Source organism: Danio aesculapii, chromosome 1, assembly GCF_903798145.1.
Source record: "Danio aesculapii chromosome 1, fDanAes4.1, whole genome shotgun sequence".
NCBI classification, from domain to species: domain Eukaryota; kingdom Metazoa; phylum Chordata; class Actinopteri; order Cypriniformes; family Danionidae; genus Danio; species Danio aesculapii.
This window is the reverse complement of record NC_079435.1, coordinates 2,998,377-3,024,574: the sequence shown is the minus strand read 5'-3', so window position 1 is coordinate 3,024,574 and position 26,198 is coordinate 2,998,377. Positions and strand designations below refer to the sequence as shown.

At 38.5% G+C, this 26,198-nt stretch overlaps 2 protein-coding genes and 1 long non-coding RNA gene across 3 annotated transcripts; all 3 read left to right on the top strand.

Moving 5' to 3' along the window:
• Window positions 1–1,278: 1,278 nt before the first annotated feature.
• On the top strand, window positions 1,279–4,250 carry LOC130221696 (B-cell receptor CD22-like). The gene is made up of 5 exons (XM_056454312.1): window positions 1,279–1,448; window positions 3,051–3,401; window positions 3,500–3,749; window positions 3,831–4,075; window positions 4,150–4,250. The coding sequence occupies exons 1-5, from the start codon at window positions 1,388–1,390 to the stop codon at window positions 4,248–4,250; spliced, it is 1,008 nt and encodes a 335-aa protein (XP_056310287.1). The 5' UTR covers window positions 1,279–1,387.
• A 5,547-nt stretch (window positions 4,251–9,797) lies between these two features.
• LOC130221612 (B-cell receptor CD22-like) lies at window positions 9,798–24,876 on the top strand. Its single transcript, XM_056454196.1, has 11 exons — window positions 9,798–9,997; window positions 13,537–13,878; window positions 13,977–14,222; window positions 16,739–16,993; window positions 17,098–17,337; window positions 19,685–19,690; window positions 20,865–21,122; window positions 21,243–21,330; window positions 21,423–21,468; window positions 24,600–24,665; window positions 24,742–24,876. Exons 1-11 carry the CDS (start codon window positions 9,937–9,939, stop codon window positions 24,874–24,876), a joined length of 1,743 nt encoding a protein of 580 aa, XP_056310171.1. The 5' UTR covers window positions 9,798–9,936.
• On the top strand, window positions 17,944–18,377 carry LOC130230214 (uncharacterized). Its single transcript, XR_008837933.1, has 3 exons — window positions 17,944–18,019; window positions 18,096–18,173; window positions 18,291–18,377. It is a non-coding gene; the product is annotated as an uncharacterized LOC130230214 (long non-coding RNA).
• Window positions 24,877–26,198: the final 1,322 nt, after the last annotated feature.

Sequence of the window (26,198 nt, the reverse complement as noted above, 5' to 3'; positions counted from 1 at the left end):
TTACTAACACCGATTATATCTGAAGTGTTTGGACGTAATTATTGTTTTTCTCCAACATAAAAAACAATGTTTAGTGCTCAATGTGTTACAACAGTGTTTTTAAAAGTCTAAACACTTTATTGATATAGTATACAGCCAAGCACATGTGGTCAGAACACAAACGAGTCGCAGGTAATAAAGTATTAAGCGTTCTCCAAAGAAAAGTCTATCTAAGCAAAATGCTTGCAGGCGTTTGTAGCTCCGCTCACTCTCCGCCTCTTTGCCCTTATTTGGTATCCCCCGGTTGGTGCGATGACGGATGAACAAAATGGTGATGGTTGGCCACGCCTACTTGTAGCTTCATTTGAGTTCTTGAGAAACCTATTTACTAGGTATATATACACAGATTATACGTCCATATCATGTCTATGGCCTTAACACGCCTCTTTCTAGACCGGCACACCCACGAGTCCACAAAGCGGTGCAAATGGATTTACTATTTAAACAACGTGGTGCAAAGCGGGAAAATTAGGATTGCGCTGGTCTAAAAAAAATTTTTTTTTAAATCATGCCAAACACATCTTGCGTCTTATTTCGCCAGGTGTATGATAAGGCCCTAAGTCTCAAATATATCTGAAGTGCTACGACAGAGAGAAAAAGTAAACCAGTCTTCATACCAATTATGCTCATTAAAAAGTAAACCGATGATGACGTGCTTCCTGTGAAGGACCATTACTGCTGCAGAAGCGCCTGTGAGTGAAGCACTTAACATAATGACTAGAGATGACCAACAGGAGGCGACAGACAGACTGAAGAACAGTGAACATTTAATACTGAGAGTGAAATAATGGGGCAGAAAGACACACTGCTGCCACTACTACTGTAATAGCTGCCTATTTCAACATGTAACATCTACTGCTCAGTACTGTTGAATCTACTGTAAATATTGCTTTTATCAGTTAGAATAGCTTCACACCTGCTTATATTTTTAACTGCAAGGACACAATATAGACTTAGTGGACAATAACTGTGATGTGTGATGTTCACTTAAGAGGAGGAACAGAGATTAAACGGTGTTAACCACAGAGACTCTTTCACCGTAAAGAAGTGCAATGTTAAAATATTCAGTCTATCAGTTGATCTGCTGGTCTTCAACACGGTAAGACAAACACACTGGTATTTGACTGATTATTAGTGTAGATGAAGCTCATATAACACATGATTTCTGACATGAGAAATATCTGGTGTTGATCTCAGTCATCAGTTGATCTCCACACACTGATGTTGTGCATTAATAATCTGCAGATGTGTAAAGATCTTCCTAACACTAAGAGCTGTTTAGGGTGATGTACATTTACTGTTGATGAGTGTAGAAGTGATGATTAATGCTGGATTCTAGATAGATTTGATGCTGATGTGGCTCAGAATGGCTCCTGCTCTTCATCTGATCTTTCTGCTCATCATTCACAGTGAGTCAATCTTACATTCACATTACTGCTTTATTTCTCTGCATTTACACACACTCCACAATCAGACATTATTCAGCCGTGTTCTGTGCTCTAATGACGATCTTCTCTCTGATATAGGAAGCCTGTGCAGGCAGATCATAACTATTTTTGGTTATCTTTAGTTATAGCGTCATGCAGTGTCTTTTCACACCTCTGACTTGTTTCAGCAAAGGTGTGTTTTCTGCTGTGATCAGTTAGCAGGGTCAAGTGCGGAAAGAGGAAAGACTGCTTTTACAAGCAAAAAGACACGCATGATATTTTAAATACAGCAAGGCTAACTCTACATTGCAGAACACATAACCAGGACCAACTTTAAGTGTTCACCTGAGATGCAGTCAATTCACACAATGATTTTAAATGATCTTAATCTTTTGAGTGTACATGATGATCTGTGCAAACCAGGGGTCTCAAACTCAAATTGCCAGGGGGCCATTTTAGTGACTGACAATTTACAGAAGGCCGTTTTAACATTCAAGCACAAGAAAAAAGTAGAAACCTGACGTAATTGATGCACTCAGACATTCTTACCCAGAGTATCAAAGCTCCTTTTTATTTCTAGTTGTAAATATTGAAGGGGTAGTTTAAATTGCTATGAAAATTCTACAATTTAATAATAGGCATAATAATAATAATGTCCCAATCAATTTTAAGACAGCTGAACAGAGTTTGGGTAACTACTGTATGTTGACTTCACTGGCAATTGTTCTCATTCTTTTTTGTAAAACTACAACAAAGAGGGGACGTATGTACATATTCACATTTACTTTAACATGTTCAATTCAACCAGCAGTAAAATTTTACTAATGCACATTTTTTAACAAATCTTAATATGCATGTTAGGAAAATCTATTAAATGAGACAATTTGAATCAAATCTTAGCAAAATTATCATATTAACACCACCAGCATAACATGTAAGCCATGAAGAAGTGTTTGACTAATAAAATACAGGTGGTATAATAGTGATTATAATCCAAAAACCATTAAATATTTACAAAAATAGAGCTTTAGTAGAAATAGAAGCACTTACGGACATGTATTTCAACGTTTAAATCAGCCACAGAAATAAAATGCATGTGCGTCACTCTCGACTGGGGGCGCCGATGGCCGCCACGGGCCCTCTGACAAGTGATCGCGGATGAAAGCGAAGAGGGGGGGTTGATAATGTCTCTGGGGGCCCCCTAAATGTAAGGGCCCTTTGAATCGTCCTAACTCCCCCAACAACACCCCCCCCCCCCCTCACAGCGGTGCCCCTTCTCTCGACCGCACGCTGAGAGAAACCGAAAGTAACCCAAATATATAGTACAGTACCTTAAATGTCCAGTAGGGGGTGGTCAACCACAAGCGGCTATATACGACTGCACAAAAATGATAGTGATTCAAAAATATATGTTTTGTTGGGCCGAATCTAGTTATATTTTTGACGTCAGTTGTGGGCAGGACGGAGGAGGGAGGGGGGGGGGGCGCAAATGGCCCATGGGCTGGCAGTTTGAGACCCCTGTTGTAAACAAAGGGCAGAAGTAATTGTATTTAATAAAGCATTTTCTGCATAATTCTGTTTTAGTAGTTTCTAGTGCTGATTGGGGTGTAAATTACAGATCTTCACACATCTGTGCACTAAAAGACTCATCAGTGACAATCAGTTGCACTTTTACATATCCGTCTACTGGATATCAGATCATGGAAGTGTTTTGGAACAAAGACCTTGTAAAACAGGGTGTAGAGCTTGCAAATCTGTCTGAGGACCCTGAATACAGTCAGAGGCTTCAGTATCTGGGAGATGAACAGCAGAACTGCACTGTCAGACTGAGTCATGTGACAGAGAAAGATGAACATGAGTATTATTTCAGATTCATTACTAATGTAACAGGAGGAAGATGGATTGGTTATCCAGGAGTGCGTCTCTCTGTCACAGGTGACTCTCCTGAGGTTTCTCTCCTCTTGTGGTCATTATGTAGAATAATAATCAGTGTATGAGAGCAGCACTAGATATAATGTGTGTGTTGTGTTCAGATCTTCAGCTGGAGGCTCCTGAGAGAGTAACAGAGGGAGATTCAGTCCGTCTGACATGTAAAAGCAGCTGTAAACTGACTGACACACCAACATTCATCTGGTACAGAAACTCACACACACTGACTGAAGGACTTACTGACAACAAACTCATCCTGGACCCAGTCAGAAGAGAAGATGCAGGCAGATATAGATGTGCTATAGATGGACACACGCTCGCATCACCTGACGTCTATCTCAACGTCACCTGTGAGTACAGATTTGTTTGTTGTTGTTTTAAAATGATAGTATTTATCTTTGGAGTGATAATATATTTATATTTATGGTCTTTCAGACCCCCCCCCAGGAAAGTCTCAGTGCTTATAAATGGATCTGCTGTAATGGAGTCTGGAGGTTCAGTGAGTCTGATGTGCATCAGTGACTCAAACCCTCCTGCTCTGAACTTCAGCTGGTTTAAGGAGAACCAAAGCTCAGCTGTTGGATCTGGACAGAGTTTCAGTGCAGTACAGAGTGGACGCTTCTACTGTGAGGCTCACAATCCACATGGAGCTCAGAGATCAGACGCCGTCTCTGTCACTGGTGAAGCTTTTATCATCACACTCCTGTAACTTCATCAGTCTGGAGAGTTAATCATGATCTGCTTCATCTTTCAGTTCATCACGGCTCTGGAAGAAACATCATCATCATCACAGTGACATCTGGAGGATTATTAGTCATCATCTTCATCATCATTATCATCCTGTGTATAATGTGAGTTCAAGAAAATTGCTATTTAAAAAAAAAATCTGATGTAGTTAAATGCTAAGTCATAACATGTTATCATATATATATATATATATATATATAAACATTGTTTATTATTAGTAATTCATACTTTCTTCATGTGTGTTATAACAGAAAGAAACAAAGAAGGGTTAAATCTGAAGGTCTCACAGTGATGCAGGTAAATCATATAGATACAACCTACAGAAGCAGAAAATGAGACAAAATCATGTTTTCCTTTGTATTATTAAAATTACTGATATTTACAATTTTACCTTCATTTAAAGTCATCATCATAGTCAATATTATCATATCATCACATCTGCTGTACGATTCAGTGTGAATTGATAAAATATTTCATCAAAACAATTCAGATTAAAATGAATAAATCCCACAATTGATCGATCAGTTCCTCTTAGGGTCGGACAATGTCGACTAACTTGGCATCGTACGATGTCTAATGTGAAACATCAGGACGGATGATGGCATCATCGTCATAGGCAGTGGTGATTTAATTATTTATGAATAATTAATTAATTCATAGCAAATTAATTATTTGTAGCCTACCGTTTCAACTCCCTAACCCGCTTGTCTTTAACCGATTAACTATATCATAAATAAGTAAAGATAAGTTGCACACAAATTACCACCTGTCAATCACTTTTTCCGTGGGACTCTGGCATGAATAGGCAGAGTGATCTGTGTCGTTATAATGGCGTCCACAAACCTGGTTGGTATAAAAGGTGCACAACCAACAGGAACCAACTAACAGTATCTGAGGTTTTACTAAAATTACTAAACACAAGCGTGAAAGGTTGAAGCAGTGTACTGCTGACTGCCTGGAGCTTAGACGAGCGCATGACTGTGTGTGTGTGTGTGTGTGTGTGTGTGTGTGTGTGTGTGTGTGTGTGTGTGGTCACATGATTTGCGTTTTCAGCTGTATAGTGTGGCTGGAAGGCTTTTCAGAAATGCTAGATGAAACGCCAGTGTGGACATGGATCGTTTTCATTCTAAAAGGACATGTTAGTGTAAACGGGGCCTCAGTGTGTGTTTTTCGAGAGCGGATTTGCGAAGGGAGTGGGGTGGAGGATCACGATGTCAGCTCAGCATTGTGATATCTATCGGCGATGGACGATGACATAGTCTATCGACCCAACCCTAGTTTCTCTCTGCAGTGTTTCCTCCGCGCCACTGGGTGGTGTGATGCTAATATTATTGATCTATGATTTATCTTATCAGATATACTTTGCTTTGTCTGATTATTTACTGCATTATCATCAGCACATTTACATCAACAAGCTATGCTTTCCTATATAATTTTTTTTTTTTTCCTGAAAGATAACTACACTGTGCGAAAACCAAATGTTTTGTATTAAAGTCTTATTTTGTTGTTTCAGAATGATCTGTATTCTGACCCTGGATCAGCAGGTGACGATCTGTATGCCAATGTGAATCCCAGAAGAGGAAGAGCTGCTGAATGCAGAGATGCTGAGGAGATCCAGTACGCCACTGTCCAATATCACAAAACACACAGATGAAGAGAGAGGAAGAAGAGGAGCAGCGTCAGTGTGACAGCATACCAGTTCAGCAGCCTGATCAAGACCACAGGTGAGGAGAAACTGCTGGACCAACAATAGCTGCACTAAACACACACCACACATAACAACTCTGTTATGTTTAAAGTAAATAAATAAAAATAAGCTAATTTCACAGCTCTCCTAGAGTTAAACGATTAGACTTTTACCATTTTTAATCCATTCAGCTGATTTATGGGTCTGGCGGAGCTCTTTTAGCTTAGCTTAGCTTAGCATAGGTCATTGAATCAGACCATTAGCATCTTGCTCAAAAATGACCAAAGAGTTTAGATAATTTGCTATTTTAAGCTTGACCTTTCCAGTAGTTACATGTACGAAGACCAACATATCAAGTTGAGATGTTGTAGGCTGATGTGGCTAGTAGCTATACTCTCATTCTAGCTTAATTCTCTAATAGTTAAGAAACATGGCTGCATTACTACAGCAGTGCAATGATATCTCCCAGTGTATTCTGGGTTTAATAGATATGGTTTAGGGTGTGCATCCAAAGTTAATATTCTGAATAATCTCTCACTAGTGTCCATGTTTGTAAGGCAGAAGTGAGCCTTTTTTCAGGCACTGCACAATATAATTGCTCTGCTGCAGTGAGGGTACGGCACAAGTTTCTTGATAATTATGTCATAATGACAGTATAGTTCAGCCATATCAGCCTAGAAAATAGCAACTTTTCATTTTCTTTCAGACTTAGTACACGACCCTGCTGAAAAATCCAGCTTAAAACCAGCCTAGGCTGGTTTTTAGCTGGTTGACCAGCCTGGTTTTTAGAGGGGTTTCAGCTTGGTCTTAGCTGGTCAGGCTGGAAATGACCAGCTAAATCTAGCTAAAACTAGCCTGACCAGCCTGGTTTAAGCTGGACATAGCTGGCTTTGACTGGGCTCCCAGCCTGGTTAGGCTGGTCAAGCTGGTTTTAGTTGGGCATCACCCAGCCTGACCAGCTAAGACCAGGCTGGAAATGGTGGAACCAGCCTGGAAAGGGCCCAAAACCCCTCTAAAACCAGGCTGGTCGACCAGCTAAACCAGCTAACCAGCTCAGGGTGGTTTAAGCTGGATTTTTTCAGCAGGGGATGTAGCTACAAAAGATTCAAGCTTTTAAACAGAATAACTATCAAAACTCTTTGGTAATTTTTAAGATGCTAATGATCTAATCCAATTCAATAATTTATGCTAAGCTAACACTTTTACACTGGTTTTTTGATCTATGCTAAGCTAATGTGGCAGGAGAGATAATTGGTCATTGCATCGATTAGTGGGTCTTTGTTTCTGCCATATGAACAAATAGCATTTGGGCTGTAAAAAGAGGAAACACTGGCTACTTTGGAATGCGTCACTTGATGGGCTGCGGTGCCGTGAACGTGCTTCCGTCACTTTCCAAACCTGCCGAGGGCACTTGAAAGACTAATCGGGTTGGATATTGCTTTGCTCAAAGTGTTTTGCTGTAATTGCCAAGGCTAAAGTGAGTGTAGAGACTGGAAAAGGTAAGAAAGCATTGTCTCAGTAGTTTAAAGTTGTAGTTAATGCGATGATGTAGTAAGGTGATTATAATTTACAATGATTGTATTTCTTTGTTTAAAGGTTGGGTGGCATTCTGTACAGTGAGATCCTCTCGGGTGCTCCGCGTTTATTTGCGGCTGCAGTGCTGTCCCGTTTGCAGTGCTGTCCTTGTGTTTGGGTTTATTTGGTTTACACAAGGATTGTTTATTTGACTAACTCTATTTTTGTTGGTTTATTTATTCATTATTGCTTGTGTTTGAGTCCCATTTCTCCTATTTGATTCGTTTTGATTGTATACATTTTTATAAGGTAAAATCCTTTTATATTTTGGTTTATTTGTTTTGGCTGGATTTATTTATTTCCGTTATTTTGTTTATTCATCCAGCTTGTTTTGATTTATGAGATCTGGTGTTTCATACATTTTTGTACCTTTTTGTGAAGGTCTACTGGGGCTCTGTATTTTCTTCTTACTTAAATTTGGTTTAGTCTATTGATTTTTGGTTTATTTTCTTTTATTCTTTTGGCTTAAGATTAAACTTTATGCTGGTTTTCTCTTTATTGTTTAAGGTGGGATTTAATTGAATTGTTTTCATTGTAAATTCTTATATATATATATATATATATATATATATATATATATAATATATATATAGATATATATATATATATATATATATATATATATAATTTATTTATTTTTTTTTTATTTCTTGTGTAAATTGTGAGTTTTGTTTGTTGTGATTGCAGGGCATTGGTTTGAACTGGTGATTTTAGGATTTTTCTCACAGTGTGTAGTGATCACTGTGTGTGTGTGGTTGTTTGTGCGCGTGTGCCCTTTACACAGTGGAGTGCAGTGTTTTTACTTACAGGAAGTGCAGTCTGGCCACCTTCCCTGGCTGGTGAGCTCTGGCCCTTGGGCACAATTTATGGTTTACCAGCTACTGTGTTCATGTTGCAATATTTTTTTAATCGTGCTTTTATCAAGACTTGTCAATAAAGAAATTATTTTTGTACTGTGCCAATGTCTCTGACTCTAATTGGTGGGGTGAACTTGTGAATGCCTTTATCGGTGGTGCGTGTGTTATAATTCTTTGGGTGAAATTCCCAAAGTGGCGTAGTTGGGTAAATTGGTGTAATTTCTATTCTACTGGTGGTCTTCCTTCATCTGCCACCCATCACACTAAGCTAAAAATGCTCCGCCAGACCTGGAGATAAGCTGAATGAATTAAAAATGGTAAAACTTAACTGTTTAACTCAGGGCTTAATTTGTGGTGGAACATGCCGGATCTGGATCTGGCACCTCTGAAACCTGATCCGGCACCTCATTTTACTGATTTAACTCTAGAGGAGCCTTTTTTTAACCTTAGAATGTTCCTCGACCCAGAACTGATTATTTGACCTGTAATATTGTTGTGGTGTTTTTGTGTTGTTGTTGTTGTTGTTTTTTGTTGTTGTTGTTTTTTTTAGCCAATCAAACGATGAAACGGCGCAAATCTCAGTGATCTACAGCAGCATCAGATGAAAGATCCACAAACATCTCTTGGTCTTAAGCCGATCTCTGGGTCTGGCAGAGCTCTTTTAGCTTAGCTTAGCATAGATCATTGAATGAATTAGACCATTAGCATCTCACTCAGAAATGATAATGCTACAGTAAATGTGTATGTTCATTACATGTATGTCAGTCCCTAACTCTTTTAGGTGCATTTTTTCTGTACTTGCTCTTATATACACCAATAGATACCTTAAATACATTATACTGCATAATAGGAATTGTATTTTCTGGACTTTTTCCTTTAATATTTTGAATATAAATAAAGCTGTGTGTGCTTTTCTGCCATCAGAGTGTCTGTGAACTTCTTTCTGAATCTGAACCTGTTTACACTGCCAGTTAAATGTGACCCAATTCCGATATTTTGCTCATATGTGACTCAGATCTGTTCTATGACCGTGTAAATACAAAAATATTATATTCCAAGATCTGTTTCAGGCCTCCTTCATATGTGGAAATAAATCAGATGTAAATCGGATATGTGACAATGCGACTATCATGTAAACGGGCAGATAAGATTATTGAGGCATTCTGTTTTGTACGTCATTAAACTTGCAACAGTGTGGTACAGGGGGCGTTGCTAGACATAAAGCTCCAGCATGACCAGCAGTAGGCGATAGATAGACAGAAGAACAGCAAACATTTAATACTGAGAGTGAAATTCTCAATAAGATACGAGGAGGGACAGATATTAAACTGTGTTGACCACAGAAGCTCTTTCAACGTAAAGGAGAAGTGCATGTGTTAAAACAGTCAGTCCATCAGTCGCTGTTGATCCGCTGGTCTTCAACACGGTAAGACAAACACACTGGTATTTGACTGATTATTAGTGTAGATGAAGCTCATATAACACATGATTTCTGACATGAGAAATATCTGGTGTTGATCTCAGTCATCAGTTGATTTCCACACACTGATGTTGTGCATTAATAATCTGCAGATGTGTAAAGATCTTCCTAACACTAAGAGCTGTTTAGGGTGATGTACATTTACTGTTGATGAGTGTAGAAGTGATGATTAATGCTGGATTCTAGATAGATTTGATGCTGATGTGGCTCAGAATGGCTCCTGCTCTTCATCTGATCTTTCTGCTCATCATTCACAGTGAGTCAATCTTACATTCACATTACTGCTTTATTTCTGCATTTACACACACTCCACAATCAGACAATATTCAGCCGTTTCCTGTGTCTTGTTGAAGTATTGACACAGGAAGTTAGGCCATGCAGTTTTGTATGTATGCAATTTTGTATGTATGTGTGTGTATATATATATATATATATATATATATATATATATATATATATATATATATATTTTTTTATATATATACATATATATACATATACACATATATATATATATATATATATATATATATATATATATTATATATATATATATATATATATATATATATATATATATATATATATATATATATATATATATATATATATACACATATACATACATATACACACATATATTATATATATATTATATATATATATATATATATATATATATATATATATATATATATATATATATATATATATATATATACATACATACAGTTTACGTCAGAATTATTAGCCCCCCTGAATTATTAGCCCTCCTGTTTATTTTTTCCCCGATTTCTGTTTAAAAGAGTTTTTTCAACACACTTAAAGACAAAAGTTTTAATAACTCATCTCTAATAACTGATTTATTTTATCGTTGTCATGATGACAGTAAATAATAATTTACTAGATATTTTAAGACACTTCTATACAGCTTAAAGTGACATTTAAAGGCTTAACTAGGTTAATTAGGTTAACTAGGCAGGTTAGGGTAATTAGGCAAGTTATTGTATAATGATGGTTTGTTCTGTAGACTATCAAATATATATATAAATAAATATATATATATATATATATATATATATATATATATATATATATATAGCTTAATTTTGTCCTTAAAAATGGTTTCTAAAAAATAAAAAAATGCTTTAATTCTAGCCGAAATAAAACAAATAAGACTTTCTCCAAAAGAAAAAAATATTATCAGACATACTGTGAAAATTTCCCTTGCTCTGTTAAACATCATTTGTGAATTATTTAAAAAAAAAAAAAGAATTCAAAGGGGGGCTAATAATTCTGACTTCAACTGTGTGTGTATATGTGGTATATGTATATATGTGTGTGTATATGTGTATATGTATATATGTGTATGTATATAGGTGTGTGTGTGGTATATATATATATATATATATATATATATATATATATATATATATATATTACTGTTTTTTTTGGTGAATGTGAAAACATGTATCATATGGAAAACACTTTTGTCATTTGTTGCATTATTAATAGTGCAGGATGTTCTCCATATCCGCTCTGTTTTCTCACGTCTGTCTGCTGTTCCGCAACACATCAATGACATCATTCACACTGACTACGTTTATATAGACATGAGTAATCCAAATATTTGTCTTAATCCCAATTTTACGTCATTTCCAAATATGCTGTACCTTCAAAGGCATTTAAAAAAAATAAATGATAAGTGTATTTTGTATACATGAAAGGCCAGCATCAATTCAAAGCTAATCAGTGAAGCACGGTGGGCAGGATGTGGTGGAAATGACATTTATGGTTTCAAGACACAATTAATGTGGATTGCAAAAGTACAGGGGTTGAACAATGACAATGAAACACTGGCCAATTTAGTGTTAGAGGTTTCATGTCTAAATTTGAGCAGCTGGTGGCCAATCTTCATTGATTTCACATACCACCAGAAAGAGCAGTGTGAAGGTCTGATTTGCAGAGTAAAAGCACAGTTTTGCTAAAAATATTGCAATGCACACAACATTGTCAAATGATGACATATCAGAGTTCCAAAGAAGATAAACTTGTTGGTGTGTGTCTCGCTGGCACATCTGTGACCAAGACAGCAAATGTATCAAGAGGGACAGTATCCAGAGTAATGTCAGCAAACCACCAAGAAGAACCACATCCAACCAAAGTAACTATGAATGGAAGAGGAAACTGTTTGAAAGGGATGTCCGGGTCCGTACACCGATTGTATCCAAAAAACATAAAACCACATCTGCTCAACTCGCTGCAGAATTAAATGTGCTCCTCAAATGTTCCACCAAAACTGTTGGTCGGGACCTCCAAAGGGGCAATTTACATGGCCAACTGCTCACTCGTGCCAATGCCAAATGCCTCTTTCAATGATGCAGCAGCCAAAAATCTTGTGCTGTGGATAATGTTAAACATATTTGGTCTCTGACGAGACCCACCTTCACTGCATTTATCACATCCGGTAGAGTTCTGGTGTGGAGCCCCAAGAAGCATCCTACCAAGACTATTGATGCCCAGAGTAAAACATGGGGGGAATCAGTGATGGTTTGGGCTGCAATATCATGGCATTCCCTAAGCCCAATACTGGTGCTAGATGGAGCATCACTGCCAATGACTACCAACGCATTCTGAAGGACCATGTGCACACAGTGGTTCAACATTGGCATCCTGAAGGCGGTGGTGTGTATCAAGATTATTATGCACCAATACACACAACAAGACTGGTGACAGAGTGGTTGATGAACATGAAAGTGAAGCTGAGCATCTCCCATGGCCTGCACAGTCACTAGATCCAAATATTATTGAGCACTATGGGGTATTGTGAGGGAATGAGTCAGGAAATGTTTTCCTCCAGCTGCATCACGTAGTGACCCTGAACACTATTCTGCAAAAAGAATGGAAACCCACACGAATGCAGGGAGAACATGCAAACTCCAAACAGAAATGCCAACTGACCCATCCGGGGCTCGAACCAGCAACCTTCTTACTGTGAGGTGACAGCACTACCTACTGCGCCACTGCGTTGCACAAATCAGTTTGTTTTTAGATAAATTTCAGCTTTACACATGCAAAAAATGTGTGGTTATGATTAGTAAATTTAGTTTAATAAGTGTGAGTTTAAGAGATTGTTTAATATTTTTTCTAATAAATATCTAATGTTTTCTACATTAACACTGATTCATTGTCATTTCCACCACCGCCCTGTCATTTCCATCAGCACACACATTTTTTTTACATTTTTTTTTTTTAAGTTCTTATCACACATTAAAAGTGTATTTACAATTCATGAGTTAATGCTCTATTCAATATACAGATTCAGTTTTTTTTCTAATAAGCTCTTAACCAAATTAATATTACATTTTAAAGTGTGGCAGGTGTACAATTCAGCATTTGGTCCTAATGGACTAATTTATTTAATTGACAAATGTATAATTATTATATATATTGTGGAAATATTGGTTAAACTAGATACAAAAATGATCTTGGACAATGTTTGACTGCTGTAATTTATTTCATTTTGAAATAAAAGCTGCATATTGAGATGTGGTGGAAATGACATTTCAGTTCACGATGGAAAATGTTTTAAATTTGTACAATTTCTCTTCATATCTAAGTTTGTCCTCTTACAGATCTTAAAACAAGACAAATTTTATAAACTTATGAGGCTAGGCATAAGTTTAAATGTGCTAAAAGTGCCTGTAGTTGAAGAATTGCCCATGTATTGAAAATGTTTTATGGTTTGTTGTAACTGACAAAACAACATTTTCAGCATGATTATTTCCGTTTCAGGGGTTTCTAGTGCTGATTGGATTGTGAAATACAGATCTTCACACATCTGTGCACTAAAAGACTCATCAGTGACAATGAGCTGTATTTTTAAACACTTTACTGGACAGATAAGGAAAGTGTTCTGGACCAAAGACCCTTTAAAAGGTGTAGAGCCTCCAGATCTGTCTGAGGACCCTGAATACAGTCAGAGGCTTCAGTATCTGGGAGATAAACAGCAGAACTGCACCGTCAGACTGAGTCATGTGACAAAGAAAGATGAACATGACTATTATTTCAGAATCGCTACTAATAAAGCAAAACGTAAATGGATTGGTAAATCTGGAGTGCGTCTCTCTGTCACAGGTGACTCTTCTAAGGTTTCTCTCTTCTTGTGGTCATTATGTAGAATAATAATCAGTGTATGAGAGAAGCACTAGATATAATGTGTGTGTTGTGTTCAGATCTTCAGCTGGAGTCTCCTGAGAGAGTGACAGAGGGAGATTCAGTCCGTCTGACATGTAAAAGCAGCTGTAAACTGACTGACACACCAACATTCATCTGGTACAGAAACTCGGAGAGATTAATGAAAGTGATTATTGGAAACAAGCTCATCTTCAATTCAGTCAGTAGAAAAGAAGCAGGCAACTATAGCTGTGGTGTGCAGAAACACAAGTACATCTCTCCTGCTGTTTATCTTGATGTCAGATGTAGTTTTCATCCTTTATTTATCTTTAAGTATTTACCATTTTTAAAACAATCAGAGTTACAATAGATATAAAAATAGTTGATCCGTAAAAGTTAAAATACTCACTTGTCCAATAGTGCTACTGTACCAATTGCTATGAAAAATGTTGCCATGCATGCTTAGATTCCTCAGATGGCATGCTTATGATTCCTCAGGGTCCTCAGACAATGTGTTCTCATGGTCTATGTGTTATGATTGTTCAAGTGTGTTAATAGTCCAAGTAATTAGTCCTCACAAGCTTCAGCTGCGTGTGTAATCAAGGACAGAACTGGATCTAGTGTGTGAGTGAGGGGAATGATGGGATAAGTAGTTCAGTTATGTGGCATATGTATTTCTGCAAAGGCAAGATCGCTGGTAATCGTAACAGAGCCCCCCTCTAGAAGCAGCTTCCAGACTGTCTAAATACAGTCCAGGAGGGAGGTGAGGCGAAACAGGGGGAGGGACAGAGTGCCAGGTCCATGCATTGGAGGTGAGCCTGGAGCGTAGAGCTGAAGCAGGGCCTCTGGTCAGGAGGCACTGGTGGGTCAGACAACCCCAGTGGATGAGGAGGCTCTGATTCAGGAGGCACTGGTGGTTCAGACAACCCCAGTGGGTGAGGAGGCTCTGGGTTAGGAGGTATTAGTAGATCAGGCAGCTGCATCTACAGCTCTTGCATCCGTAGCTTATCTTGCATCTGTATTAATAATCTGTAGCTCTGGTGGCAGCAACGACCACTCTTGAAGCTCACGCACTCAACTTTGTGGGACTCAGGTGGTGGCTCTGACCATTCGTGGGATTCATGAGGTTTGTGCAACAGCATGGTGTATAGAATGCCTCAGACAGCCCACCCTTGTAAAAGATGTTTAAACATAGTTCACTCAATTGGCTACCCGTATCAAGTCCTTCACATATTCCTCAATCGACCAGTCCTCCTGACGGAAACAAATAATCTGTACTGCTAGATCCATATAGTCTTCTGTAACTTAGGGTCGGGGTGATAACAGGGGTTGGATCCACATGCAGTTTATTAAAGATTAGTCTGACAGCAGCCAATTGTCCAATGAGGTACAAACTGGAGCATATATAGGTAATCCAAAATTATGGTTCGAAAAACAAGCGAATGTTCAGGACAGGTGGCGAAACATCATAAACAAGAAACAAAATAGGATCAAAATAATAATTCCTTAAATTTATACAGCGCTTGTCTAGACACTCAAAGCGCTTTACACAATAGGGGAATCTCCTCATCCACCACCAGTGTGCAGCATCAAAATCCCTTTAAGGCAAGTCTTTTCACTCGGCAGCCATCTTTGAAACACCTCTCGGGCAGTAGGCATTCTATTTGAATGGGGAAACATCAAATTCTCCAAAATTGCTTGCCAAGCTTACGATTAATAGTCATATTAGGAAACAACTATTACATTAAGCAACAAGTGTCTCTTTAGTTTCATTTCTAAATGTTTGTCACAAAATCTGCAGAAATTCACATCTGGTCCAATCCCCTCCCCCGGAGAAATGTCAGTCTGTAGCGATCGTTGATGGGTTCTCATATTAGAAGCCGCGATTTATCCGCCATATAGCGATTGCTGATTGGCTCCTGTACTAAAAGGCGGGGCTTCATTCACCATATTGACAGTTACACTTTTCCTCATTCAAAAGTATACGAGTGACATGTAACATTCTATAGTCTTTGGTAGCGTCCACCTAGATGATGCGACGGCAGCCATATTGCACCAGACAGCATACCACACACCAGCTGATTGGTAGAGAGGAGGAGTGATGAAGCCAATTATGATATGGTTAAGAGGCCATGATGGACAGAGACCAGTGAGCAAATTTGGCCAGGATGATGGGGTTAAACGCCTACTTTTTTTTTTTTTTTTTTTGAAGGACATGCTGGGATTTTTAATGACCCCAAAGAGTCAGGACCTCGGTTTAACGTCTCATCCGAAAGACGATGCTCACTCTGCAGTATAGAGTCCTCATCATTATACTAAGGCATTAGGACCCAAACAGACCGCAGGTTGAACGCCCCCTGCTGGCCTCACTAACACCACTTCCGGCAGCAACATAGCTTTCCCATGTCGTCTCCCATCCAGGTACTGACCGGTTGCAGCCCTGCTTAGCTTCAGCGAGCAACCATGTGAGAGTTGCAGAGAGCTAGCTGCCGGTGTGCCAAAAAACTCATTAGAACAAGACAAGGAAAATGCTTTATAATGCTAACAAAGAAAACAAAACTCAGCCCTGATGTGTGTGTACTGTGTTTATAGTCCAAATCATTAGTCTTCAAAAGCTTTAGCTGCATGTGTAATCAGGGACAGAACTGGGACTGGTGTGTGAGTGAGGGATCTGATGGGAAAAGTAATGTAGTTAAGTGGCATATGTGGAGTTCTCCAGTGATCTGCAAATGCTAGATCATAACACTGTTAGTACGCTGTATGCAATACACATTTTATATTCAAAATTTTATAGGGTTGTTTTTACATGTTTCTCCTGCAGATGCTCCAGATACTCCTGTGATCTCCATCTGTGGATCTGCTGTAATAATATCTGGAGATTCAGTGACTCTGAACTGCAGCAGTGACTCAAACCCTCCTGCAGAAATCAGCTGGTTTAAAGGAAAAACATCTGTAGGATCTGGAAGAATCTTCAGCATCTCCAAAATCAGCTCTGATGATAGTAAAAAATTCAAGTGCAGAGCCAGAAATGACCATGGAGAGAAATACTCTGATCCTGTGACTTTAGATGTCCAATGTGCGTTTAAGATGGTTCAGCAACTGATACATAAAATCCTTAATTTTCACTTTTATGCCATATTTATTGAAAATGTTATTGATATCAGTGTTTTTCTGTTTCAGATCCTCCCAGGAACATCTCAGTCTCTGGCACTGATTCTGGTCAGCTTTGGTTTGATTCAGTGAGTCTGATGTGCATCAGTGACGCAAACCCTCCTGCTCTGAACTTCAGCTGGTTTAAGGAGAATCAAAGCTCAGCTGTTGGATCTGGACAGAGTTTCAGTGCAGTACAGAGTGGACGCTTCTACTGTGAGGCTCACAATCCACATGGAGCTCAGAGATCAGACGCCGTCACTGTCACTGGTGAAGCATTTATCATCACACTCCTGTAACTTCATCAGTCTGGAGAGTTAATCATGATCTGCTTCATCTTTCAGTTCAACAACATGCTGAGAGAAACATCATCATCATCACAGCGACATCTGGAGGATTATTAATGATCATCATCATTATCCTGTTTGCAAGGTGAGCTCAGTAAAAACTGCAAACCATATAAAACTGCAGTAATAGCATGCACAGTACTTTATTTACCTTAGATTTAAGTAAAATGCAGTTTTATCTTTCTTCTGACAGTCTTTCTAAAAGGAGGAACAGAAGATCTGCAGTGAAAGAGTCTGTGGTGAGAGTTAAAGTTAATGGCACAGTTTTTCTTTTATTTAAAGAGCACATTAGTGATATTTAAGTGCAAAATGTGCATACATGTTGCTTATTACACACAAAGGGATGCACAGCCACACATGAACATCTTCATATTTGAAAAGGATCATTTTTTTTAGACCGTATTGGGTGCACTGGCTGTTTTTCCCATCCTCAAAATAGCAAAAGTACACTCAGACACTCCCTAAGAGCTCCTATGCCGCGTGCTTTAGCTCATGAGTTTAGATCATTAAAATAGAGCCACTCTGTCCAGATCTCCAGATGTCCAGACACATATGCAGGTCTGGATCTCCAGTCCGCGACCTCTGACCTGTACGACACACTCACAGTAAGTGAAACTCAAAGTCAGACAATGGTCACTGATGATCAGATGATTGATGGATCTCTCGCTGTCTTTCACACAGAGCGTTCACCACAGACCTGCTGAAAACTCCTGCTCCACTCTTGATCCTCAGAGCTCTTCTGAACATCACAATCCACCAGTAAGAGACAATATCAGCCATAAACCCTCTCAGCAGCAGTTTGATTACTGGATGAGCCTCGTCAAAGAGTTTAATGTGGTTGAGCTTCAGTTTTTCTTCATCTTATTGTTTGTTCAGATCAACAAGAAGAGGCTGCAGTGAGAGGCGGAGCCAGAAAGAACAAATCCTGAGCTGTGAGGGCGGAGCCACGGGTGATTGACAGGGATCATTAGTGATGAGTCACTGAATTGCTTTATAGTCTTAAAGTGTTTAATATTTTCCACCTTCTGTTAATCTGTCTTCTGTGTTCCTGTAAGTGATCAGTTTTATTAGTGACGGTCTCATATTTGTTTGTGTAAACCCTCACTCCACCAGCAGAGGTCTCTATCTCCTGCTACTGATAGAAATGTTTATGTGGTTTTATCTTGTATTGAGCTTGAAGTTATATGAGTGTGTTCACTTGTTTTTTCTGTAAAAATTGGCATTGATTTAAACACCTCTGGTCATGATTTTATTCTGAATGGTGTGTAATGTGTATCTCTGGCAAAGTACTGGTAACAATAAGTTACCATGGTAATAATACTAACGGAGTATGAATAATTGATGTTGTCAGCCTCTTGACATTCACACAGTGATTAAACTGTTCAACTCATGACACAAATTAATTCCTGTAAGTTGTGCAAACCCTGTATCTACCAGCAGAGGTCTCCATCTCCTGCTGCTGATACTGTAGAAACACTGATGTGCATCAACTGAAGATCAACATCTATCCTTTTCTGTCAGCAGAAACGCCAATAAGTGTGAAATAAAGTGTCTCGCTTCAGTCCTGCAGTCTTTAAATTCACTTCAAGTAAAAACACATTCATCTTTGGTCACTTGTAGGGTTGTTTTTTGCTGATGGAGGAACACTGATGGTTCCGCAACTGTTTAAAAACAGTGCTAACCACAGCTAACTAAAGCCAGTAAAGCTAAAGAGCATCTGATCTCACGCTCAGTCCATCAGTCGCTGTTGATCCGCTGCTCTTCAACACGGTAAGACAAACACACTGGTATTTGACTGATTATTAGTGTAGATGAAGCTCATATAACACATGATTTCTGACATGAGAAATATCTGGTGTTGATCTCAGTCATCAGTTGATTTCCACACCTGATGTTGTGCATTAATAATCTGCAGATGTGTAAAGATCTTCCTAACACTAGAGCTGTTTAGGGTGATGTACATTTACTGTTGATGAGTGTAGAAGTGATGATTAATGCTGGATTCTAGATAGATTTGATGCTGATGTGGCTCAGAATGGCTCCTGCTCTTCATCTGATCTTTCTGCTCATCATTCACAGTGAGTCAATCTTACATTCACATTACTGCTTTATTCCTCCGCATTTACACACACCCCACATCCAGACATCATTCAGCAGGTTTCTGTGTATATCTTGTATTTTATTTCCATTATTACTGTTTTTTGATGAACATAAAAATATCTTTATCATCTGGAAAACACCTTTTTGGTCATTTGTTGCATTACTGATAGTGCAGTGTGTTTTCTCACGTCTGTCTGTGTTCATTTCTGCTTTTCTGCAACACCTTTCATTAACATCATTCACACCTTTATTATTCTGTTTTTGCTGTTATATTGCTGATAAAACAACATTTTCAGCATGATTTCTGTGTTTCAGTGGTTTCAGCTGCTGATTGGGGAGTGATATACACTCCTTCACACATCTGTACGCTAAAGAACTCAGCAGTGATAATAGCCTGTAGCTATAAATACCCTACTGGACATCAGATCGAGAAAGGGTTCTGGACCAAACACCCTGTAAGAAATGGTGATGAGTATCCAAGTCTGTTTGAGGACCGTGAGTACAGTCAGAGGCTTCAGTATCTGGGAGATAATCAGCAGAACTGCACCGTCAGACTGAGTCATGTGACAGAGAAAGATAACCGCGAATATTATTTCAGATTTACTACTAACAAAAGTTCCAGTTGGACAGGCATTCCAGGAGTGCATCTCTCTGTCACAGGTGACTCTCCTGAGGTTTCACTCTTCTTGTGGTCATCATGTAGAATAATCATCAGTGTATGAGAGCAGCACTAGATATAATGTGTGTGTTGTGTTCAGATCTTCAGCTGGAGTCTCCTGAGAGAGTGACAGAGGGAGATTCAGTCCGTCTGACATGTAAAAGCAGCTGTAAACTGACTGACACACCAACATTCATCTGGTACAGAAACTCACACACATTGACTAAAGGAAATATTGGAAATGAACTCATCCTGGATCCAGTCAGAGGAGAAGATGCAGGCAGATATAGATGTGGTGTACATGGGCACACACTCACATCACCCGAGGTCTATCTTAATGTCATGTGTGAGTCTGGCAAGGCATTTTAACAATCATTAGACACTAATTAAGTAGTCTCTGGTACTTAGTACTTGTCTGTTAAATACTAGTACCCTTTTAATTTATGCTAGTCATTTTAGGTACTTAGACATCTTTTGTAATTAATAAAAAGAAACAATTATTCTAATCATATGTATTCCTTACAGTGACCACTGTAGTTTAGTAAAAAAATGTTAGCAGTAAAATAAAAATTAAAATGTAAAGGTTATCTAATAAATAAGAATTAATAACTGATACTTGTGAAAACAACTTTAAATATCAAAACATAAAGTTTTTGTAATCCATTTTCAAAATTAATGTTGATTTCTTCTAGATGCTCCAAAAAAGACATTGATATCTGTGAGTCCATGTTGTGTAATAATGTCTAAGGATTCAGTGACTCTGAGCTGCAGCAGTGACTCAAACCCTCCTGCTCTGAACTTCAGCTGGTTTAAAGGAGAAACATTTGTAGGATCTGGAAGAATCTTCAACATCTCCAAGATCAGCTCTGATGACGGTGGAGAATACAAGTGTAAAGCCAGAAATGACCTTGGAGAGAAATACTCTGATCCTGTGACTTTAAATGTCCAATGTGAGCTTATTAATCATGTCCTACATGTATAAGCACTTAGACCATATATATTTTGTGTTCCTATTGAGACTATTTATCTATTCATAATGAACAGCTGGAGTTTCTTTTGTGTTTCGGCAGTCGGATTTATCCTCTGGTCTCCAGAATTTGCCATTGGTGTTTTTCTGGGTGGAGGATCAGCGGCTCTCCTTGCTGTGCTCTATATCTGGTGAGAAAAAACGATTGTTGCATGAATGCGTTGTTCTCTATGTAATTTAGCATACATTTAAGTAAAATACATTTTCATCTTTCTGCTGACAGTCTTTCTAAAAGGAAGAGCAGAAGATCTGCAGTGAAAGAGTCTGCGGTGAGATGATCTTAACTATTTACTGTGTTGTCCTGCATGTTTCCTACAGCTGAGCATAAAATATGTGCACCAATAGGCGGGTTCACAGCATGCATACATTATTGCTTATTACACACACAGGGATGCACAGCAGCACATGAACAACTTTAAATATGAAAAAAATAAACAATTAAAATGTAAAAGTTTATTATTGTCCACATAAATATAGAAACCGCGACCTCCTCCTGTCTTTACCTCAGAAGGCTTTGGTGAATCTGGCTCATTCTGTAGATGGTCTTTACCATTGCACACCAGCAGATCTGTTTCCTCAATAGTGAAGCGTTCAGTTTTTCTGTTTAGAAAGTCTGCCAACCTAATAGCGAATCTACCATAGCGCGATAATATAGGGAATGAGATGAGGAGACAAGACTCTTAACATTATAATGCCCATTATGCTCAACACACCCATAGCTCATTAAAATGTAACCAGGTGATGGTTGATAGGGGGTAAAATATTTATTAAAATGATGAAAAAGGGTGTAGGAAAATAAAGACAGGACCCTTTAAGAAACCTCCGGTGACGTCATCACGCATATGTGTACGCAAACGTGCGCGCTCCCGCAAAACAATGAGGAGGTAACTGTGCGTTGCTGTATGCGCGAGCGATCCTTCATTGTTTGAGTGAAATATGATATTCAGTTGGATGTTGACGCAGGATTGCGTTGGTCTGTGAGAACGAGTGTCATTGCAAGTAGTTAAACTGCATGTACATGTTTGTTTTATGTATATTGAGAATTAATAGGATTATCTAACTGTTTATGTAGTTCTAAGATGTTGTGTTTTCTTTTTAGACTGCCACTACTGTATCAAGGTTATAATAGTGTTGGATTTTTCATTAGTTTTAGTTTTTATTTCGTTTTGCCTTTTTGTTTTCAAATTTAGTTAGTTTTAATTAGTTTTAGAGGTAGATTTACTAGTTTTTATTATTTTCTATATTTTGAAATGACTTTGTTTTAGTTTAGTTTTTATTAGTTTCAGTATTAGTTAAGTTTTTTAAAGTTTTTTTTTCTAAATAATGATATTTGTTAGGTGCAAGATTCAAAATCAACAAAATAAATATTGTATAATAAAAACTCAGCCATCCATTTTTTGAAACCTGTAATCAGAGGACACATGAACTTTATCATCTACCAATACCATACCCATCCTCAAATTCAAGTACACAGCCCACAAGATAGCAGCCTTAAGTATAATACGTGTGAAGGCTGCTCTGAGATTAGATACACAGTAGTGATGGGAAGTACAGATATTTAACGCGGATGTTAGGACTCAACATACCAAAATTGTGTAGTCAGCAATATTAATTTCAGTCAGTTAAAACATCACCATGATCGGAAAAATGTCTTACAGCAAAGTTTCCCTGCTGAAAAATACAGCTTAAACCAGCCTAGGCTGGTTGGCTGGTTTTAGCTGGTCGACCAGGCTGGTTTTAGAGGGGTTTTGGCCATTTCCAGGCTGGTTTCCAGCTATTTCCAGCCTGGTCTTAGCTGGTCAGGCTGGGAGACGACCAGCTAAAACCAGCTTGACCAGCCTAGTCAGGCTGGGAGCCCAGCCTAGACCAGCTATGTCCAGCTTAAACCAGGCTGGTCAAGCTGGTTTTAGCTGGATTTAGCTGGTCATTTTCCAGCCTGACCAGCTAAGACCAGGCTGGAAATAGCTGGAAACCAGCCTGGAAATGGCCAAAACCCCTCTAAAACCAGGCTGGTCGACCAGCTAAAACCAGCCAACCAGCCTAGGCTGGTTTAAGCTGGGTTTTTCAGCAGGGATTGCAACCCAACTGAAGCATGATTCGCTTATTTAAACTCCCTTACAATTATCTGTTATGAAATCACCAGATCCTCTCATTTAAACCCTCGGTTTACCCGCGGTGCTGTTGTTCAAGATTAGTTCAGTCACAGCAGGCTGTCATGTAACTTACTGTTTGTGTTTGGTTCATTAAATCACGCATGCACTGTATTATTGGTTCACCGCTTCTCAAATTTGATCTCAGTGTAGCTAACGTTGCTGCTCTACTGAGTAAGAGTATATATTGGATTATTTCAAGTCAGAGGTGGGTATTAGGCTTGTTAAAAAGTAGGTAGTTTGTGCATAAGTGTTTACTGGAGACGCCAATCATTTCAAATGATTCAGTTCGTTTTGGTCAACTCGTTCAACCGGTTCACTTAGAAGATCCGGTTAAAAAGATTCATTCGCGATCGCGATACAGAAATAAAAACCCCATTATGGAGCACAAATGTGTTAAAATAATAGTTTTAAGTGCCTGTAATGCCGTCACCGCGCTGCTGTCATGTCCACTTGTTTTTGTCGCGGTAGCAACAGCGAGGACTGACTGGAGGAGAAACGGCTTGATGGCAGCAGGATTATGGACTCTGAAGTGCCGTACGGGTCAAACACCTGCAGCAATAATTATATTTACTTCTAAAAGGCTTATAGTAAGATGTATAATGTAAATACATTTACAAATACGAAAACGAAGGAGTTTTTTGCTATAATATTAGTTACAGTTAGTTTTGTATGTACACAATACAGTTTCAGTTAGTTCTAGTTTTTTGAAAAACTCGTTTTTAATTTTATTTTAGTTAACGACAATTATTTTACATTTTAGTTTTCGTTTTTTTGTTCTAGTTATTACTAGTTATTACTAGTATTAGTGCGACACAGTCTGCATTTATTTGTTTTTGCACACAAGACAAAAAGAACTTTGTATTACCTGATATCTTTATTTTTGACTGATAAACAGTTTGTTGATAACAGAGAAGACATTTCAGCACTGTAATTGCATTTATTTTTGTATGGTTTATTTTGTTAGGGTTTCAGCCCTCGTTAAAAATACAAACAAAGTCTCCTAACTTAAATTCTGAGGAATAAATGTAAATCCCACTGATCTTTGTTGGTCTTGTGTATTAATTATCTGAGGCCACAAAAAGAAAAAGGACAACACTTTTAGACCATGTGCTTGGTGCACTTACCTTTTTCCCCCATCTATAAAATAGCTAGTAGATTGACTCAACCTTTAAATTTCTGCGGCGTGTGCTTTAGATCATGAGTTTAGATCATTAAAATAGAGCCAAAATGTCCTTCTTTCTGTCCAGATCTCAGACACATATGCAGCTCTGGATCTCCAGTCCACAAACTCTGACCTGTACAACACACTCACAGTAAGTGAAACTCAAAGTCAGACAATGGTCACTGATGATCAGATGATTAATGGATCTCTCGCTGTCTTTCACACAGAGCGTTCAACACAGACCTGCTGAAAACTCCTACTCCACTCTTGACCCTCAGAGCTCTTCTGAACATCACAATCCACCAGTAAGAGACAATCTCCCTCTCATAAACCCTCTCAGCAGCAGTTTGATTACTGGATGAGCCTCGTCAAAGAGTTTAATGTGGTTGAGCTTCAGTCTTTCTTCATCTTATTGTTTGTTCACATCTACAGGAAGAGGCTGCAGAGAGAGACAGAGCCAGAAACAACCAATCCTGAGCTGTGTGGGTGGAGCCACGGGTGATTGACAGTTATCATTAGTGATGAGTCACTGAATTGCTTTATTGTCTTTAAATGTTTAATATTTCCAGCTTCTTTTATTCCTGTAAGTGATCAGTTTTATTAGTGACTGTCTCATATGTTTTTGTGCAAACCCTCACTCCACCAGCAGAGGTCTCTATCTCCTGCTCCTGATGTTTAAATGAATTCTTCATGTGGTTTTATCGTGTATTTTTCTTTCAGTTATTTGAATGTGTTCAGCTTCATTTCTAACATGTCATATCGTGAGTAATATTCATATTTTGATTGCTCAGTTGTGTGATAATGCTTTAAATGCTTCATGATTTTGTTTTTAGGTTTTGTGTGTGTCTGTAATCAGTTAAGAATGCTTTATTGATGTAATTGATCACATGTATTATCCCAATAAAGCCTTTTGAGTATGAATAATTCATGTTGTCAGCCTCTGTCATTCATGCAGTGATTAAACAGATAAACTCGTCTGAGCGTCTGCACATGAACCTAAATCAATATTTAAACTGCATCTTTACTTATTATTCATCGGCACATTAGTAAATACACTCATCAACCACTGCTGGACTGAAGACTGCTCCTCTCTTTGGAAATCCAGAACAGAGTCATGTTACACAGGTTAACAAATTAACTTGTTTGTAACTTTACACTGTAGGCGTCAACACTAGACAGGCCGTGTGTTCCAACTGGAATATATCACCCTCTGAAGGGCAATCCAGCATAAACTAAATCATAACCGCCATATTGAAGTGTCTTCCAAAGCGGAGTGTTTAAAACTGGCCACTTTGAAGGGCCAAGGGCCATGTCCAATGAGAGGATTTTGAAGATTTCTGAAATTGTGTGTGTGTTAGCTTCTGCAAGCTCTTCTGCTTCAAATATAGCAGGGTTATTCCATTGGCGGCCCGTAGGCGCAGGGCTATTCCATTGGCGGCCCGTAGGCCGAGTTTGGCCCCCGAGGCAATTTGTTCCAGTCCTCCAAATAGTGTGACCATCAAAAATACATTTAGTTCAGTCGAAAAACAGCTGCTAGTTATGAAGTGAGTAACTTCGTAACGTGTGTCTTCTCAATACAGCATGAGCTGCAGACAGTTGAAGGCTGCGCGAGTCACCTGACATTAAGCGAGTGGTGCGACCAACTGAAAACATTTGGAGATGTTTGTAGAAAAGGCCTTTTGAT

Coding starts and splice junctions, on each gene's coding strand:
- LOC130221696 (XM_056454312.1), top strand. CDS start 1,388: ATGCTGATGTGGCTCAGAATGGCTCCTGCTCTTCATCTGATCTTTCTG. Junction 3,402..3,499: donor AGTGCGTCTCTCTGTCACAG/GTGACTCTCCTG, acceptor TGTTGTGTTCAG/ATCTTCAGCTGGAGGCTCCT. Junction 4,076..4,149: donor AGACGCCGTCTCTGTCACTG/GTGAAGCTTTTA, acceptor TTCATCTTTCAG/TTCATCACGGCTCTGGAAGA.
- LOC130221612 (XM_056454196.1), top strand. CDS start 9,937: ATGCTGATGTGGCTCAGAATGGCTCCTGCTCTTCATCTGATCTTTCTG. Junction 14,223..16,738: donor TGTTTATCTTGATGTCAGAT/GTAGTTTTCATC, acceptor TTTCTCCTGCAG/ATGCTCCAGATACTCCTGTG. Junction 21,469..24,599: donor CTGCAGTGAAAGAGTCTGCG/GTGAGATGATCT, acceptor CTTTCTGTCCAG/ATCTCAGACACATATGCAGC.